Source organism: Bombus bifarius, unplaced genomic scaffold (assembly GCF_011952205.1).
Source record: "Bombus bifarius isolate JDL3187 unplaced genomic scaffold, Bbif_JDL3187 scf7180000008647_frag, whole genome shotgun sequence".
In the NCBI taxonomy this organism is placed as follows: domain Eukaryota; kingdom Metazoa; phylum Arthropoda; class Insecta; order Hymenoptera; family Apidae; genus Bombus; species Bombus bifarius.
Window position 1 is genome coordinate 1 of NW_022884769.1, and position 20,453 is coordinate 20,453.

The window sequence follows — 20,453 nt, forward strand, 5'->3', positions numbered from 1 at the left end:
TGACAACGGAATTTCCAATATTTTTTTGTTTCGTCACGTCTTTTTCATAATATATCTTTTATAGGTACGTGATTTATTAATCGTTCGAATGGAAATAATTATTCGTATAATATTCAAATGATTCTAGCCATAAAATAAATTAAAACGATACCTGTCAATGATATGCAATCTGCGTATGACGTCAACCTCGATCTATGCTTATACAAGAAATGTTATCAATCAATGACTAGATATACAATAATCAAATATTATAAAATTTCCTGAAAACCTTTAGGTGTTAATATTAAGGTGTTAATATCTTTAATATTTGCAAGTTATTGTTTAGCGCCAATTAGTTAGAATGTAACAAGTGGTGTACCAGAATTGAGATAATTAAGCCACACGAACAATCTTATTTAGATCTTTTTAATTTTTTAATTCTCTTTTGCTCTAATACTTCGTAAAATTAATCTTCATTAGCTACTACACTTCATAGAATGACAAGAGATAATTTTTCTTATATAACGTTTCATTCATAAAATCTATCATTAAAGTATATCTTCATAAAAATATCATTCCATACTAACGGTATATTTGGTGTCATACGAGATAACAGTTACCAGTGATGACATATGTAACTTTATAAAGATATCTCGTTTTATTATATATTAAAAGAGTGTACTCATTGCTGCTATATTTCAGATGAAAAAAAGGAGGCAACGATTTTACAGTAAAATCGTTCGTTTACAACTGATTCATTTACATTTCATGATAATACTGTGCATTCTGAATATGCTATGATTTGGTTTAAAATAATAAATAGTCCATTCTTGCATACTATTGCTCCGGCTTTACTTGTATTTTCGATATTGGTATAAATAGAAAGACAATTAATGTCGTTCGATTCTATTTTCGGATCATTTATATTACGTTTAATCCATATAGTTATTATATGAGACATAGTATCGTAAAATTTGGAAGAATAAAACGTTCGTACAGGAAGTACATTTTATAAGAACTCCAACAAATCTGCGTGTGCACCTAAAATACAAACCGATAGTGATTGTTCATAAGTTTATATACATTATCTAATGTCAATCGAAGGTATCAATTCTTTTTCTCCATAAGAGTACTTTTTCATTTATATGTGTTCAAAAATACATGTGTTCAACCGTGAAGCATATGTCACCTACAACGAAAAAGAGTTTTCCTATACTTAATATTTCCTTTATATACCTATGAAAGTCTATTCTTCGCGTAGTATGAAATTATGAATAAATCTGGAATATTGTTCAATCTGAAAAGAAAAATAACTTATTGACATCATTCATTGATACGAGATTCAGAATGTTTGTTTTGTCTTGCAGAAAAAGAAGGTAGCCCTCCCTTTCTTTTAATGTGAAATAGAAAGCGAAAATTTGAAAACAGATTTTTTGGAAATTTACTTGCAAATATCGTTTTCAATATCGTGATTTTCTTCCCAATGGTACTGTACTTTCAAATTTTCCAGTATCCCTCTAAAAACAAAAAGTCGAACCTCGTTATCATTAACATAGGCATTACAAGGAAGAGAAGTATTAGAAAGCAGCTCCTTCTTATTATGGATTTCTTTATAATCGTGTAAATAAGAAATTCCGGAAATTTTTTCCTCAAGAATTTAATTCTTGTGTTTTGATTGATAATTATTACACTGCATACTAACTTTTCGCATACTGTTCGCGTCTAACAATTTCCTAATAATAACTACTTCAAAATTACATATGTTCTTGCACGAATTCAAAAGTACGTATGATACAATTACAATTGATTCTAAAATAATAATTATTTAAAGATATTAAGATACTAATTAAACGTTTCACTATATTTCAAAATCTGGAACAACAAATTTTTATTTATAAAAAATGAAACTGTCTTTATATATTCTTTGTCATGATGCTATTTCTTATTACCATGTCGACATTTTTTAAAATTCATTTTGTTATCTCTACGCAATATGAAAATTCATATACTGCTTAATATTTTTTACATATTATCCATCCACCGCATGATATCTCCTGAAAAATCAAAATATTAATGTTATATTATTACAATGCTTCTTAAATTTCAATTTTTGACAAATTTGAAATCCAATATATTTTGCACAATTATTATTTATCAAAAAATTCTAAGTTAGTAACTTTCTTTTCAAATGGCAAATAACATATACATTGACTTACCTGTAAGTTTTTGTTCCTAATCATAATTTCCTCTTATAGAACATCGTTATTGTTCTCATAATTACTACCAGTGTCATAGATATTGTAGTGGCTACAACTGAATTAATAGAAAATGATAAATAACTGTGTATAACACTAACACATAACTGTGTATAACAATGACACATAACTTTTACTTACATATCAGTCGATAAGGGATTACTGTGATATCCTGTTGATGTTTCTTAAGGCACTTGATTGGGTGCGATACGGTATCATTCCCTATGGTATACTGTAGATAAGTATTTTAGAAAATAACAAGAATAAATCTAAATTATTCAGAGGTTCCAGTTTCGGCTTAGACATAAATACAGGACCATTTGCAAAGAAGAAAGGGTGCGTTTCTACAGCCTCGTTATAGTAACCATGAATACCAATCTCTGAATTACTGGTTACTAAACATAAATATCCTATAAAATTTAATATATTTCTTTAATTTTTAATACATACATGAGTTAGTAGTTCTAAATTATGAATCATCCTACCTGTGATATTACACTTTTCCTTATAATATCATCACTCAAGTGAACAACATTAAGATCATGTAAAGCATGTCATCCTATCTTACTGTGAAGATACTTAGTTATGTTATCTAACATTATAAAAATATCATCAAATTCAAGTCCTTTTATTCACATCACATGGCCACGACGATCTGGTTCTTCGTTATATAATGTTCTAAAATTTGTCGTATATATAGGGTGTACAAACCGTGATATCAAGGTATCAGTTCTTCCTTCCCAAGGGACAGTTTCATTAAAATTCTGATAGAATTAAAAATTAATTATTAATATTCTAACAATCATATATGTTAAATACATTATAGTCAACGATATATACCTGAGCGAATGTAGGGGTGATTCCTTGATAATTATAAATGTCATCAGCCCACATCATTGCGCCACTTCTTTGTACTCCAGCCTCTAGATTAACAGCCTAAACAAACATACAAAATTTTATAGAATCTGTACAAAATATAGTATATATGCGCAATATTGAAACGTTCAAGGGGATATAGAGGTAATGTACATCACATACACGTGTACTCTCATGCAACAAAATACAATTAGATTTAATAGTATAAGCTCTTTTATTCATCATAATAGATTGGAAATTTAAGTGTCTTACGAGGGTGAGTAAAAAGTTACCCGCTCTGTCGGTGTAGAATTTATTTTAAGCAATTGTCAAAAAAGACATACATCATTTTTTGACATAATCACTCAATTTCTGTATACACTTTGTCCATTTGCTGAAGGACCTTCGTATTTTCTCGTTAAAAAATGTTTTGGGCTGAGCTGCGAACCACGAATGCATCGTCGTCTTTACCTTTTCATCAGCTTTCTCGGCATCCATCTCGCACAAACTTTTTAAAACCCAAATCTGTCGTGCACTATTGCATAAGCAGAGCCGTGGCTGATTTGCAAATGATTTGCCACATTATCCAGTGTCACTCGTCTATTCCATAGAGCATAAGTTCATGAGCACGTTCAATGTTGTCATCGTGGATGTGGACGGGCGTCCAGCTGTTTTTTCATAACACTTGTGCGATCTTCTTTGAACTTTTGTGCCCATTCAAACACACTTCGTGACAAAACACTTTCTCCATAATGTGCATTAAATCTTTGATAAATATAGGCATCCAACATAACCTCCGACCACAAGAAACGAATCACAGCATCCTGCACTGTTTTCCTGCAAATCGCCATTGCAAAGCGCCATTACTCGCGCAACGGTCACAAACGAATTGACGTAACACAATGAAACCTACGCAGCAGCACTGAACAGATATTGACGTCATACGAAGAGTGCAGATGGATCAATACGGTCGACAGAAGTTTTGACTATCTGGAGTGCGGATAAATTTTTACCGAGAGTCGTATAGGAATCTATAATCTGTAAGTACACCTTTGGCTGAATGGAAATTTCTCTTACATATAGTCAAAAATGCAGAAACAGTGTATTGAATTGGAAAGTGATAAAAAATAAGTGAAGTTTCGAGGTTGCATGTGATTGCATGAGTACACAGGACGTTTTTAGCGAATAAAAAATAATTTTGAAAGACACGAGACTTATCTTGTATTTTATGCACTCTCTGTGTCTGAATCTCCAGAAGCACTCTATCTTATGAAGTGTTTTAGATTAGCCGGAAAATTTTGTATGTACATACAAGAAGTATACGATCTAAGTGGAATATTCCATTATTCTCTTGATACAACAGAAACGAAATTTACAGAACTTCTCAGAAAGTTGGTTTATTATTACCAAATTAATAGAATTAATATACGTTTATCATCTTTACATACCTAAGTTGTGAAGGTTTATCGTGCGTAGAAAATTAGTGTCGTTTCAAAGTTACATTTCGTACATTTTAAGCCTATAATTTGTAACGTACAAAACAATGTAAATTTGAGCTGTTTCTTATCTCCACAATAAGAAAATCCAACTTTACGTTTTTTACACAATGATATTTATGGAACAGTAATATCATATTATTGCATCGCTTGGAGAATGAAGTCAAGGTACGATGTGACCCTAGTGTAAACGCTGGGATAGCCAGCTGTGCCGCATTTATAAGCGTAAGACACAATACCTATTAAATACGAGGTTAATTCATGTTGTATCAGCAGTGGTCCGCCGCGGTCAGCCTGAAAGGATCGTTAAATTTTTAATCAAAGATACTGAAATATATCGATCGAATTGTATTGAAATTATACTTATATACAGTAATAATCTTCTATTGATTTGTGTATTGAAATACTCCAATTTATAATGTACATGTTATATGTACTTTGAGCAAAACTAAGATTAGAAGGAAATTAGATTAAATACCATAATGAGGTGTGAGAAGTAGGCAAAATTATTGAATTGTGTTTATCTATTATTTCTAATGTTTAAGACGTCGATTTGATGTTAATTCGAATTGACGTGTCTTCAGATACCGTATAGTTTGTAGTAACTCTGTAACTTAATTACCGTACAAGAATTCTTTCGACCCTGAGCATGTTCGGCGCATATTATACCATCAGTGATATCAGGTGCATTAGGAAATTTGGAATAAGCTATTTTGCATTCGGCCTTCTTAATCACTGGCATTTGTACTACCATTAATGCATTATGTCGTGGTCGTCCTACGAAGAAAATAAGAAAGATATTTAAGACTGGAACTGTTTAATTTTATTATAAAATTGATATCACTTACTATATCTTAACGCTCCCCATCCAGCAACAAGGGGGTTATAGCCGACGAAGTTGCTCTTTCGTAGGGGCTCTTTCGTACAAATGGGATATACGTACCCTGAAAAATAAAAAAATAAATGAAAATGCAGGAAACAAATGACCAAAAGTATGAGAAAGAATCGTACACGCTTTATGACACAATATATGTGTACAGTAAGAAATTTCAAGATATGATACTTCAGTAATACTCAATAGCATATATATATGTCGGAGATGAAAAGAACACCGGAGCCTTTGGAATTTTGGATAACCCCGCAACATTGTAACCTAGAGTCTACTATAGCTGTAATCAAACAATTGTAGTTATTCAACCCGATTGTAATTATTCGAGAATTGTGATAATGAGCTTGGGCTCGAGGCGACAGTCAGTCGCCGAACGTAGCCGCGGTCACGGGATGAACGTTTTGCCTAACAAGGTATGGAGTAATTCTATAGCTCTCCTTAAAAGAAATATTCGTGGCGACACGCGACAGTAAACATTCCAACGGTTTCTGTCCCGTGGCTCGCCACACGCAGACCCTATTCTTCGAGTAAGATGATTGCCAGATGTCGATGCGTCTCCGCAGTACATGTTCGGCTAGCCCGAGGGCCCGTAATAAATCTTAAGGTTTAGTTAACTAAAGTCCTTCAAACAGACAAACAGTCTTTGTCCCAACTACGGGAAGATAGGGGAGACATATTTTTCAACGAGCGGCGTCTTCCACTAGCAACTTTCCCTCGAGGGCGGCTAGCATCTTTTTCTAACCACCGATATGGAGATTGACCAATTAGCAACGCCAATTTCCCTTACTTTCTGAACGAAGGCTTTTCTCGACGAATCCGATGATCTCGTGTCCTTAGACACACCCCATTATAGTTTTCCTCTGTGGCATGATCGGGACGGGAAAGACATTCTTTCTCGCGATCTCATTGATGAAAGGAGTAACTGTTTACGACCAGTGAATATTACGCGTCCGACTTAGATTTTGTGAGTACGTTCATCTATCATCCCGTCGACCGCGGATTCGTTATTGAACCTAGGATCATTGTCATTAGTTTCTCGAGCACCTAACTACCGCGGTTACTTGTCCGGTTCTATAATAATCGTATTTGCACTAGTCAATGTCTTCTCCATTGCATAACGACAACGTGTAACCCAAACGAAGATTCGTTTCACGCCCCTAACCCTAATTCTAATGTAAACCCGACATCAGAAGTGGGATCAGTGCCGGTTATAACAGTGCAAGAGCTTACGACCATCGTGCGCGAGTTAATTCCGTCGCTAGTGCAAGAATCGAGTGTGGAACCTAACAATTTTTCGACTCCGCTGCATGGTGCGCAGCTACCAATCTGATTATGGAGGAAAATCCTTTACAAAGCAGTTTCCTGAATATAATATCAATACCGAGTGTCGAATCGACTTCCACGTAGTGGAGGCGCCAACTGGTAGATCAAGCCATCCGGGTGAGTCGTTTCCATTTTACCCCGATTTCGGAGCCGAGTGTTCGCTAATTAAAGAATCCGTAGTCTTGAGAATTTCTGGCAAAAGAACGATTGATATAGTAGTAATGCGAGGAATAAGAGATATTGGTACTAAACGTATCGCTCAAATCTTGCCCGTTGCAGGTGTTAGTGGTTAGAGATAAATTTTTCATGTCCTGGCTGATAGTTATTTAAAAATACGATATCGCGATTGCTCGTCAAATTTTAAGCCAAGATCTTGACGTAATATTACACAAACTAGCCTCGCTATGTGTAAAACAAAAATAATTCATGCCCGTAATAAAACCGCTGAAAACGAGATCGATGTCAATGAAGTTGACAATGAGGTACGTGGTAGTGATAAAAGTCGATTAATCTTTCTTTTCGAAAATTCAGAGATTCATCCGTTACGGGTTCCCTACGTACTCGTACAAAAAATACAGGACAGTTAGAAGTACAATTAATTGATCCTAACATCGCCGTACAAGGAGTCCTAATAGACTTCGCGAGCGCAGAGTAGTACGTGATAGAACAAGCGACTTAATTACAGCCAAAAATCATAAAGCCTAGTAATTCACCGTTCGCGAGCCCCGTGTTACTCGTGAAGACGAACAATGGTTCAGATAGATGATAGACAGATTTTCGAGAACTAAATAAATATACGGTCGCGAATCGGTATCCTTTACCCCTCATTGCGGATCGAGTCGCGAGATTGCAAAAGCGAGATATTTTATTATTCTGGACATGGCCGGTGGGTTTCTCCAAACCCCTATTCATCCTAATTCTAGGAAGTATACAGCATTGATTACCCTCGATGAACAATTTGGATAATAAGTTGTTGTTTTCTTCGAATTCTTTTGTGCCTTTGTTCGATCCATTCGATGTCCTTTATTTGCATAACATAAGTGCGTGCGCGTTTAATGTTTCTTCCGGAAGTCATTTTCGGGACGGCGATACTATGCTGACTCCGTCGAAAATGGGGATTCTTATATCTTCGGACAACCCTAATAATTTTGCAACTCATACTTGTCTAAATATTCTAATATTTATGTTCTTCCTTGCTACAATTTTGTAAACCATCAAAGCGTTTACTACGGAAACCCTCAGGAGTAGTCGCGTGCCAAGTCTTCTGTAGCATTTGACCCTTTTTAATTGTGGTGACATAAGAAATCATTTGGTCGGAGTGATCTGTACTACACTTTCCTTCATTGTATTCAGCAGCGGCTGCTGATTTCGATGTTGCGAACAAACGAAACGAGAGATCGTTCTTGAGATTCCTTTGAAAACACGTATAACAGCCAACGTGCCATTCGTACGTTGTCGTCTATTTGGATGATGTCCTAATTATTGCCGACTCGATAGATCAAGCTCTAAAAGTATTGCACACCGTACTAGATACCCTTGTAAAAGCCGGATTCTCCTTTAACTTTTCAAAATGTTCTTTTCTAAAGGCATCGGTACTCTATTTGGAATATGTAATTTACGACGGAGAAGTTCGTCCCAATCCGGGTAAAATGCACGCCTTGAGTTCTTTACCTGCGTCAACGACCGTCACACAGCTCAGGCAGTTCATAGGTTTAGCCCTTTATTTCCGAAAATTCGTCCCTAAATTTTCACGGGTAATGAAACCCTTGTATGCGCTTACTTCCGATAATAAAAACATGACTTGGACAGATAGGCATGGAAAAATAAGGCAAAAGGTAATTTCCGCCCTGACCGACGCGCCGGTGTTAATGGTATTTGACCCGAACTACCCCATAGAACTACATACGGACGCTAGCTCGGAAGGATATGGAGCCATTCTAATGCACAGGGTCGAAGGCAAAAATCGAGTAGTGGAGTATTATAGCAAAAGGACTAGCCCTGCGGAATCTAGGTATCATTCCTACGAATTGGAAACGTTAGCGGTTGTAAACGCCGTCAAACACTTCCGTCATTACTTACACGGACGAGAATTTCTCGTCGTCACCGATTGCAACTCCCTGAAAGCATCCAGTAGTAAGGTACACTTGAACGACAGGGTTTACAGATGGTGGGCTTACCTGCAAACTTTTACCTTCGACATTATGTACCGGGAAGGTAAACGAATGGCCCACGTAGATTTCTTTTCGCGAAATCCCGTAGAGTTGGATCGCAGTACGTTTAGCAAAATCGTAGAGAAAGAAATTAACCTAACCGAAATCTCCGACGATTGGCTACTAGCGGAACAACGTCGCGACCCACAAATTGCTGAGATCGTCGATAAATTGCAGAACGAAGAGCTCGCGGAAGATGTCGCGAATACGTATGAGTTACGGTCCGGCACCCTTCACCGTAAAATACAGAGAAAAGGTAGAACTCTCTGCCTGCCCATCGTTCCGAGAGGGTTTAGGTGGTCTGTTATTAACCATGTGCACCAGTCCATTATGCACTTAGGTTGGGATAAAACGCTTGAGAAACTGTACGAGTATTACTGGTTCGAAGGAATGGCGAAGTATGTTCGCAAATTCGTAGAGAACTGTCATGCTTGTCGAGTTTCAAAGGCGAGTTCGGGTAGAGTACAAGCCGAACTACACCCCATACCTAAGACCAGTATACCTTGGCATACGGTTCATATGGACATAACGGGCAAACTAAGCGGTAAAAACGATTCGAAGGAATACGTCGTTGTGTTGGTCGACGCCTTCACCAAGTTCGTATATTTGCACCATACCCGTAAGTTAGACTCCGTTAACACCATTAAAGCGCTTAAGTCCGCTATATTTTTGTTCGGCAGTCCCTGCCGGATAATAGCGGATCAGGGAAGATGTTTTACGGGCAAAGAATTTCGCGACTTTTGTCAAAGTAAACACATAAAACTCCATTTAATTGCGACCGGAGCTAGTAGGGCCAACGGGCAGGTAGAGCGTATTATGAGTACGCTAAAAAACATGTTCACAACAATAGAAACCACCGGGCGGTCCTGGCAAGACGCGATCGGGGAAATACAACTAGCCTTGAATTGTACCACCAACCGCGTGACTAAGTCAAGCCCGTTGGAACTACTAATCGGTAAAACAGCGAGACCCTACGGCTTATCCCTACCCGACAGTATCGAAGAAAGAGAGGTAAATATCTCCCATGTAAGACAGCAGGCGATAAAGAATATAGAAGCAAGCGCCAAATACGATAAGGATAGGTTCGACGAAAACAAAGCTAAAATAGTTAGGTTCAACCTTGGCGATTTCGTATTACGCAAGAACGAGGAACGGAACCAGACGAAGTTAGATCCGAAATTCAGGGGTCCGTTCGTAATAGCAGAGATTTTGGAAGGAGATAGATATACCCTAAAAACCTTAGACGGCAAACGATCATATAAGGACAGACACGACAGACTGAGAAAGATGCCAGAAGGTTGCGTCCCTGCTGAGTTAGACGTCTGCGGTGATGACGACGGCGGTGATAATAACGATGCAAGTACACTGACCTCAGAGGATCATTAACACTGCGTTGTGGTCATAGTAATACACCGAGTGGTTTTATGTGCTTTTGTTGTAACCCGGTGAGTGGGTTGATGTGCTTTTGTTGTAACCCGGTGAGTGGGTTGATGTGCTTTTGTTGTAACCCGGTGAGTGGGTTGATGTGCTTTTGTTGTAACCCGGTGAGTGGGTTGATGTGCTTTTGTTGTAACCCGTTGAGTGGGTTGATGTGTTTCTGTTGTAGCCCGTTGAGTGGGTTGATGTGCTTTTGTCGTAACCCGTTGAGTGGGTTGATATGCTTTTGTTGTAACCCGTTGAGTGGGGTTACGTGCTTTTGTTGTAACCCGTTGAGTGGGGTTACGTGCTTTTGTTGTAACCCGTTGAGTGGGCTTACGTACTTTCTGGGTGTAATGCACCCAACGTGGCAATATGATCCAACAAACTGAGGTTCACCAGTGTACGAAATCGAAAATGATCTGTTGTGTCATTACGGTCTGACTGGCGACTCACAGAACGCACCTGACACTTTGAGTACAAATTATAACATTACAAATTCCTATTCTCTTTTATTTTTCTGTTGTCAAACCTCCGAACGAAACTTTGTTATTGCACTGGACCCTTGACTTACTTAGACATTTAGTTAAATCGCAAACAATGTCGGTTGTAGCGAATCTAATGTAAGAAATACGATATTTTAGTTACACACGAGGACGTGTGATAGTCAGGATGGCCGTGTCGGAGATGAAAAGAACACCGGAGCCTTTGGAATTTTGGATAACCCCGCAACATTGTAACCTAGAGTCTACTATAGCTGTAATCAAACAATTGTAGTTATTCAACCCGATTGTAATTATTCGAGAATTGTGATAATGAGCTTGGGCTCGAGGCGACAGTCAGTCGCCGAACGTAGCCGCGGTCACGGGATGAACGTTTTGCCTAACAAGGTATGGAGTAATTCTATAGCTCTCCTTAAAAGAAATATTCGTGGCGACACGCGACAGTAAACATTCCAACGGTTTCTGTCCCGTGGCTCGCCACACGCAGACCCTATTCTTCGAGTAAGATGATTGCCAGATGTCGATGCGTCTCCGCAGTACATGTTCGGCTAGCCCGAGGGCCCATAATAAATCTTAAGGTTTAGTTAACTAAAGTCCTTCAAACAGACAAACAGTCTTTGTCCCAACTACGGGAAGATAGGGGAGACATATTTTTCAACGAGCGGCGTCTCCACTAGCAACTTTCCCTCGAGGGCGGCTAGCATCTTTTTCTAACCACCGATATGGAGATTGACCAATTAGCAACGCCAATTTCCCTTACTTTCTGAACGAAGGCTTTTCTCGACGAATCCGATGATCTCGTGTCCTTAGACACACCCCATTATAGTTTTCCTCTGTGGCATGATCGGGACGGGAAAGACATTCTTTCTCGCGATCTCATTGATGAAAGGAGTAACTCTTTACGACCAGTGAATATTACGCGTCCGACTTAGATTTTGTGAGTACGTTCATCTATCATCCCGTCGACCGCGGATTCGTTATTGAACCTAGGATCATTGTCATTAGTTTCTCGAGCACCTAACTACCGCGGTTACTTGTCCGGTTCTATAATAATCGTATTTGCACTAGTCAATGTCTTCTCCATTGCATAACGACAACGTGTAACCCAAACGAAGATTCGTTTCACGCCCCTAACCCTAATTCTAATGTAAACCCGACATATATATATACATATATATATATATATATATTTGAGGACTTACTCGAAAATGGCACCTCCTCCACCAATCTAAGAATGGCAATATTATGATTGTGTATGTTTTCTATTCCATCCATATGTGCACAATGTGCTGCAGTCAAAACATGCCTAGCCGATATCAGGGAACCTCCGCACTTCCATAGTGGTTTGTCTGGGTTTCGGGGATTACGAAAACCTAATGCAGCGATCCATGGCCAAGCGCCTAAAATGCAATAGTCATAGTTGTGAATATACATAATTTTTTCTCACGTAACGAGTAACAACGATTATTACCTATTCGATATTCGATCATACAGCAGACGATAAGTACATACGTACAAATACTCTGAAACAGAGATTTGATAAAGACAGAAATTAAATTTTTATTCCAGTGGAATACAAATTATTAAATAATTCTATATAATTTCTATTTGAACTATACTGAACTATAAAGTTCAAACGTGTTTTTTTCTGCCCTAACAGTTTTTGATCTCTATCCATATTATTACTCCTATATCAATTTTTTATTTCAAGCAAAAAGATACTCTTCCTAACATGAAGTAAAAGAAAGAAATAATTCAAGTTAATAAGTAAAGTTACTACCGATGAAATCATAGCATTATTATTTAGTCTAATTGAAATGTACATTGATGTGCTGTTTAATGCCTTTAAAGTTCATTCTTTGCAGTAAATGGCTTATTATTAATCGGAAAGAAAGACATAAAACGTACCAAGTTCAGCTGGTTTACCATCGACCAGCCTGGTATGAGAGACGTTGCTAAAACCACAGTATGGTGGTCGCAAAGTCTTATACTTGTACACAGTTTTTATTAAAATTTCTCTCTTCTCTTTGTTTGGATCGTTCGGACAGCAACCGATCGTAACATTGCCCTGGTATCTGCACACTGATCGTCTATAAAAATCGGTGGCTGTACGGTACTGTATCTGCCATATTTCTTGCAGAGGTTTACATTTTCTGTAGTCAAGGCACCTGCCTTCTTGATTGTCCGGTGTGGTACATTCTGGATCAAACAATTTTAAAACATTTATACAGTTCAAAGATGCGTAAGAAAGCGACACCGATTACTCAACTTTCGAAGTAAAAAGCCGATCAAGTCCACCGGATTGCCCTACAGACACGTATTAATCCGTAAGAGTTAGTCATCATGTTGATAATAATTATCTAAAGAAACTTTTCACGTGAAAATATAAAATTTTAATTGATTAGATATTGTGTTAGCCATACTTAAGAAAGAAAATGAAAATGAATGAAATGAAAGAAAAGGACTACCTTCAACCTCATTTTTTAAATAAACACTTTGTCAGTTTTGCGGTAAATAAATTCTTAGGAATTCAGGACAGTTTTTAGTGAATCATTTTGTTTCGACCGTTCGCGGAGAGACGCGATCGCGAGATAGCACGTCAACGAGAGTTGTAAGTTCCCGTTACGATTAAATAATCGACGCCACGAACTGATCGATCCCCTTATTTCGATTATGATAATAAGGGTAGTTCAATGAAATTCCACAGAATTAACACAAATAAATTAATGTTTATTTCAACAACTTATTAACTAGAAAGATATAAATGGAACAAAAAAAATGTAACTGCGTTTTGGTTGATAAGTAATGCGCGACATACCACATGTGTTGACGGTTCGACTTCTCGAAAAGTTCTGAACGCCTTTCGATTTTTTTCGTTTTTTCTGGAAGGCGACCCCCACTACGTTCGGATCACGCCACATTCTTTTACTGCGAGGTAAAATACGGGCCACGAGTCGACGTTTCTGGAAGTCGCCCTGCTTAATGAACCATGCGCTTGCCACTACAATGTTTGTTTGCCGGGCAGACGCGACGATCCGTCTGCGACATTATAGTGCCGCGATCGATAGTTAAGAATATGACCTATGGTAAGCCGCATGGCGTAACATTCTCAACCTAACCCCGTTGAGAGGGTACCGATCAAACTAGGGAGGTGTGGTTGAAGTTCCCATCTTATTTCGTCTCGGTGGCTAGTTGTTCGGGTTTCTCGAGATCGGGTTGAATTGGCAGTGGGACAAGCCTTTTGACGCCCCGATCCAAAATGCTCTTTGCCGTCTGAACTGTAGCTGTCCGGATGACACCATCGGCGCCTGGATGAACCTTGATAACTCGGCCCAGAGGCCAATGCATGGAGGGAACGTTGTCCTCTCTGAGGATGACGATTGTGCCCTTTTGGATGCTGTGTCCACCCTTGCTCCATTTATTGCGGTTGGTTAGCTCGTTCAAATACTCCTTATGCCTGCGGTTCCAAAAATGTTGTTTAAGCTGTTGGATATGCTGCCATTTGGAGAGTCGGTTCGATGGAATGTCTCTGAAATCTCGATCACGTAAGCACATTAATGAATCGCCAATGAGGAAATGTCCGGGAGTGAGGGCTAGGAGATCATTTGGATCGGTGGAGATAGGAGTTAGCGGGCGGGAATTGAGGACTGCTTCTATTTCTATGATAAGAGTATTACGGTGTTAAGCTCATATGTTTCTGTTTCTCCACTCGCGCTGCGCCATAATATCCTTTGATATTTCCGATCCTCTGGTCGTACGAGGAATTGCCGATACATTTTCTCGATGTCGCCAGTGAGTACGTACTGATGAGCGCGGAATCTAATTAATATACAAAATAAATTGTGAATTGATTCGAGAATATAGGATTTCCCCATTTTCATGATTATCGTGATTTTTGTATAAATATATTTGTGAAGATACTAATAATTAGGTACTTATAAATTAGTATTATCAATTATTTTGCATTTATAATTCCGCCTCTAGTATAAGTGTTAATTGAAAACTAACTTTATGTTTCAAAAAGTACTAGCAAAGTCGTTGAGTAACAAGCCACTGATGCTAACACAAATAGCATTGTCGTAATTAAATATTTCTAAATATTCATTTTTCATTTTGAACCTGTAGAAGCAATTTATTATATATACTATTAGCTAAGTAATTGCATATTTAATTAAGTCGAAATATAAAACTTAGTTATTTTAATAATTTAAAAAATAAAAAACTGACAAACACTTCAATTTAATTTATGGTTGGAACAAAAGACAGTTATTTTTCATTAATTGAAATATTGCAATGCAGAGTACTTTCCAAAATACGCCGAGAGTATTCCTGATGATGAAACGAGCGTTGCTTCATCGAACGCAGCTAAAGAAAATAACATCTATGTAGTTGGTGGTACGATGCCTGAAATAGAGGGCGATAAATTGTACAATACCTGTACTATTTGGGGTCCCGATGGAACTTTGATAGCAAAACACCGAAAGGTAAGTAATATATTCCTTTATGGCTTTGAATTTGAAAATATTGGGGTGAAGAAAGTGACTCTATCTAGGAATAATTTAGGAATATACATATGTACATACGTATACTATAACCAATTCTATAATTTACGGTTTATAAAATACGTTATGATACGGGAAACGCCCATTTTTGTTGTAATGTGTTTGTTGCTGTATAAATTTTTCACATACTTAAAATATTATTATACTTATTTTTTCTCCTTTTTAAACATTATTAAATGATAAGATTTTTTAATAAAAGAAAGTGATAAAAACGCTGTCAGTTATTAAATAAAAAGTAATTAAAGTTTAGGAGTTGGTAACTTTGATATTAAATTACAAAAGTTGCAGCAATAGAATTAGCGACTACATTTTTATGTTATTAGGTACAGCTATTCGACATCGACATTCCTAATAAGATTACTTTTCGAGAGAGTGATTCACTCAGTCCTGGTAACTCCCTAACGACGTTCGATGTGAAGGGCTGCAAAATAGGTATTGGCATTTGCTATGATATTAGATTCGAGGAAATGGCACGCATTTATCGGAACAAAGGTACAGTAACTTAATCGATCAATACTTAACTAGCAAAAAATTAAATATCTTTCTTAAATATATTCTATATAAAATTAATATAATCTGTAACTCTGTATAAAAAGAAGCTTAATTTAAAAAACCAGTATATTTGCTGAAAATGAAACAAATAAAAGAATTAAAAGCACAATAAGAGGACTGTCCTCGCATATTCAGAAATGATGGAATGTGAACCGTGCAACTACGAAGTTAATTGGTATTCGGTGGCTTCATATTTCCTGCTTCTCTGGGTTAGGTTGCCAAATGCTGATATATCCAGCGGCATTCAATATGACCACTGGACCACTGCACTGGTCATTACTTCAGCGTTTCAGAGCGAATGATAATCAATTATACGTTGCCTGCATATCACCGGCTCGTGTTCCTTAAGCAAGTTACGTCGCATGGGGACATACACAGTTGACCAATCCCTGGGGAAAGATTCTTTACGATTTGGAAACTCAAGAGAATATGGCAGTCACCGATATCGGTAATTTACAGCTTAAAATTAAAAGCGAGAGATCCATGATGTAATTAATTTTTAGTCTCGTTAATTTATCGATTTAGCCATCTTCCTCTGTATTTGTTGAATTTATTAGTAAGCATTACTTATTACTTCGTATGTTTCTTTTTTCTATCAGATCTAAAAGTTGTTGAGGAAGTAAGGGCTCAGATACCTACATTTTCTCAGAGACGTACAGATTTGTACGACACTGTCTGTAAGAAGGAGTAACTCTACACTAAAACAGAAAATGTTTTTTTTATAATATTTCTACTACAATATCCCTTTTTTGTGAATTATTACTAATTTCTTATCATCCATTTCTTGTAAATATATTATATCACGATATTACAGATATATTCGTAGATATACACGTTAATTAAATCCTCTATATGGTATTTTTATATCAGTGTCATAAACATTGTAAACCGAAAATCTTCTATTACACGCGTGCATATACAGTCAATATTATTGTTACATATAGTGATACATACGTTGATCCACACATTAATTAAATCCTCTATATGGTATTTTTACTTTGCTATCTTGAATAGATAAATAATCTCGAATATAGACATACAGGTACACTTACGTTGATATATACCTTTGTACAAGGTGTCAAAAAATTTTTTATCACGGCGTTTCTTTAAGACGATTTTATAGCTTCGAAATTGATCTTGACACGATTTTCAATGTCAAATTATTTTTCTATTGCATCATGTGATACTCATTAGGAGGAACAAAACTTCTATTTTCTTAGAAAAAATGTTTGAAATTTCATTAATTCCTAGATTGATTTTATTTATACTTTAAGGTCAGATATGACATCAAATAATGTCAATACTAATATCTAGTTATTTGTCAATTTACAGCATCTGAAAAACAAGACATCTTCGAGACAGCGTGGGTTTTCTTTCCAACTTTCTTAACTTTCAACAATAAAATTTTCGTCAAACGATACAATCTATCCAACAAAGTTCTTGTACACAGCCAACGTCCTGAAGCCGTTCCCATTGCCGATATGGAAGCCCCAACCGTGGCCTCGGCCCTCCTTTCGACTTGGATTTCTCGTTACGGCGGCCCCTTGAAAATAACGACTGATCAAGGACGACAATTCGAATTGTGTTTGATGAAGAGCTATGCCGTGTGCTCGGCATCACGCACTTACGCACGTCGTCCTATCATCCCGCCTCTTGTGGGATGGTAGAGCGCTTACATAGACAACATAAAGCGGCGATCAAGTGGCACATCACGTGCAAATCGGTCGAAATTGTGCCGATCGTACTATTAGGCATATTCGAACCGCGATAAAGGAGGACCTAGACGCAACGGCAGCTGATATCATCCACGGCACCGGCATGCGATTGCCGCCGGAGTTCTTTTTACAAACCAATCAGCGAGCCAATCCGGTATTCGCGAACCTGCTTAAAAAACGGATGGGGAAGGTCAGACCACAGCACATTACACGACCTGGCGGAAGAAAGATATTCGCTTTCGGCGATTTGGATCCTTCGCCGTACGTATTTTGAAGACTTGTCCCGATTACAATCCCTTTACGGCCGCCTTAAGAACGGGCCGTTTGAAGTAACGTAAAGAGGCGAAAAGAAGTACACAATCGAAGTCAACAATCGCGACGTAACGATTTTCCGTAGACAGGCTAAAGCCAGCCTTTGTAGTACCGGAGGACCTCGAAGAGGAATCGACCGAAATCCTTAACGTGCTTATTCCGGTAGAACACACGAACGAAAACATTAGCAATAGGTTCGTTACGCGGTCTCCTCGAAGAGTCCGTCTTCCCGATTGACTACAGGTAAGTTTCGGTTATGCATCGTTAATTATCGGACGCGGGGTATACTACGAATATATTAAAAACAGCGACGGTCGATGTAAACACGTGATGAACATATCACATTAAAAACGTTATCACTGCTTTATGGGAGGGGGTGATATAGCGGCACATGAGTCAGAGGACAATTCAAATCGTGGTGTTGTTTTGCCTCGGAGTATCATGATCGTAAGGATACAAGTAATGTAAGAACAAATATACACCGGGCAAAACAATGTCGCCGCTACGGCGAACAGAGACGAATTTGAATCATCTGACTACACCCCGACCAGTATAAATAAACTGACGCAACCGAAAGAGTACAGTATGTTCGAGTATCTACGACTATCAACGAGCGATTTACCGAGTTACGTGACAATCATTTATCGAGTTTTCATCCGCAATTTTATTTTGCGATTTATACTTTGTATCAACGACTCAGCGATTATAGGCTGTACTTTAATTCTATTATTTTAAATAAAGTTTTAAGTACAGTCAAATCTCGCGTTATTCGTATCATCGAGTTTGATTTTCTTAAAGAAAGTAGAAATTACTGGAAAATGTTGAGATTTCTTATTCGAATCTTTCGAAGAAATTAGACGAAGCTGATTCATAAAAAGAAAACTGCACAGATTTAACAAAGGAAGAAAAGCGACTACAGTCGCGTAACATAGATTCTAGCAGTCTACCGGCAGCAATCCGATTACCTAATCGGGCCTGGTGATCTAGTGGTCGAGTAATGGTGCCAAGGAGAAAGTAGTTGAGAACAGTTGGAAAGATACAGTTATACTGCCACGCCCCGCGCTGCGCACGCGCCGTAACGTAGACTGAAACTACCAATTGCGCGAGTGAGCGTTCCAATTTGAAATTTAAATAAACCTTAACAATTTGTATAGAAAACAAATTCGAGCCTCACAGCCCCCACGGAATAACCCGTCACATGACGACCCCTCCACGGTAGACCTAAATATATGTCGGATCGTCACTGGGAATGGGGTTGTGGGCGTCAAATGAATCTTCTCGAGGATTAGCCATTGATACAGTACACACAGGCGTAGTTTATTGCAATGATAGAATTATTACAGTCTTAACAGTTGATCACGGTGGTTCGGCACTCGCGACGCTAGTGACGATGTTCTCGGGCTCAATAACGAATCCGCGGCCAACGGGATGACAACAGAACGTTCACACAAAGTCTAAGTCTGAAAATAATCACTGATCGCGAAGGCGTTACTCCTTGATCGATGAGATCGCGAGCGAGAATGCCTTTCCTGTCCCGATGATGCCACAGAGGAAAACTATAATGGGGTGTGTCTAAGAACACGAGATCATCGGATTCGTCGGGAAAAGCCTTCGTTCAGAAAGTAAGGGAAATTGGCGTTGCTGCTAATTGGTCAATCTCCATATCGGTGGTTAGAAAAGGATGTTAGCAGCCCTCGAGGGAAAGTTGCTAGTGGGAGACGTCACTCGTTGAAAAATATGTCTCCCCTATCTTCCCGTAGTTGGGACAAAGACTGTTTGTCTGTTTGAAGGACTTTAGTTAACTAAACTTTAAGATTTATAACGGGCTCTCGGGCTAGCCGAACATGTACTGCGGAGACGCATCGACATCTGGCAATCATCTTACTCGAAGAATAGGGTCTGCACGTGGCGAGCCACGGGACAGAAACCGTTGGAATGTTTACTGTCGCGTGTCGCCCCGAATATTTCTTTTAAGGAGAGCTATAGAAATACTCCATACCTTGTTAGGCAAAACGTTCATCCCGTGACCGCGGCTACGTTCGGCGACTGACTGTCGCCTCGAGCCCAAGCTCATTATCACAATTCTCGAATAATTGCAATCGGGTTGAATAACTACAATTGTTTGATTACAGCTATAGTAGACTCTAGGTTACAATGTTGCGGGATTATCCAAAATTCCAAAGGCTCCGGTGTTCTTTCATCTCCGACACGGCCATCCTGACTATCACACGTCCTCGTGTGTAACTAAAATATCGTATTTCTTACATTAGATTCGCTACAACCGACATTGTTTACGATTTAACTAAATGTCTAAGTAAGTCAAGGGTCCAGTGCAATAACAATGTTTCGTTCGGAGGTTTGACAACAGAAAAATAAAAGAGAATAG

The 20,453-nt window shown here is 38.2% G+C and overlaps 1 protein-coding gene and 1 long non-coding RNA gene across 2 annotated transcripts; one reads left to right on the top strand and one right to left on the bottom strand.

Moving 5' to 3' along the window:
- Window positions 1-1,993: 1,993 nt before the first annotated feature.
- LOC117213299 lies at window positions 1,994-2,534 on the bottom strand. Its single transcript, XR_004488624.1, has 3 exons — window positions 2,376-2,534; window positions 2,196-2,292; window positions 1,994-2,033 (listed from the first exon to the last, which is right to left on the bottom strand). It is a non-coding gene; the product is annotated as an uncharacterized LOC117213299 (long non-coding RNA).
- A 13,919-nt stretch (window positions 2,535-16,453) lies between these two features.
- On the top strand, window positions 16,454-18,774 carry LOC117213298. The gene is made up of 2 exons (XM_033458665.1): window positions 16,454-16,488; window positions 17,373-18,774. Exons 1-2 carry the CDS (start codon window positions 16,470-16,472, stop codon window positions 17,705-17,707), a joined length of 354 nt encoding a protein of 117 aa, XP_033314556.1. The 5' UTR covers window positions 16,454-16,469; the 3' UTR covers window positions 17,708-18,774.
- Window positions 18,775-20,453: the final 1,679 nt, after the last annotated feature.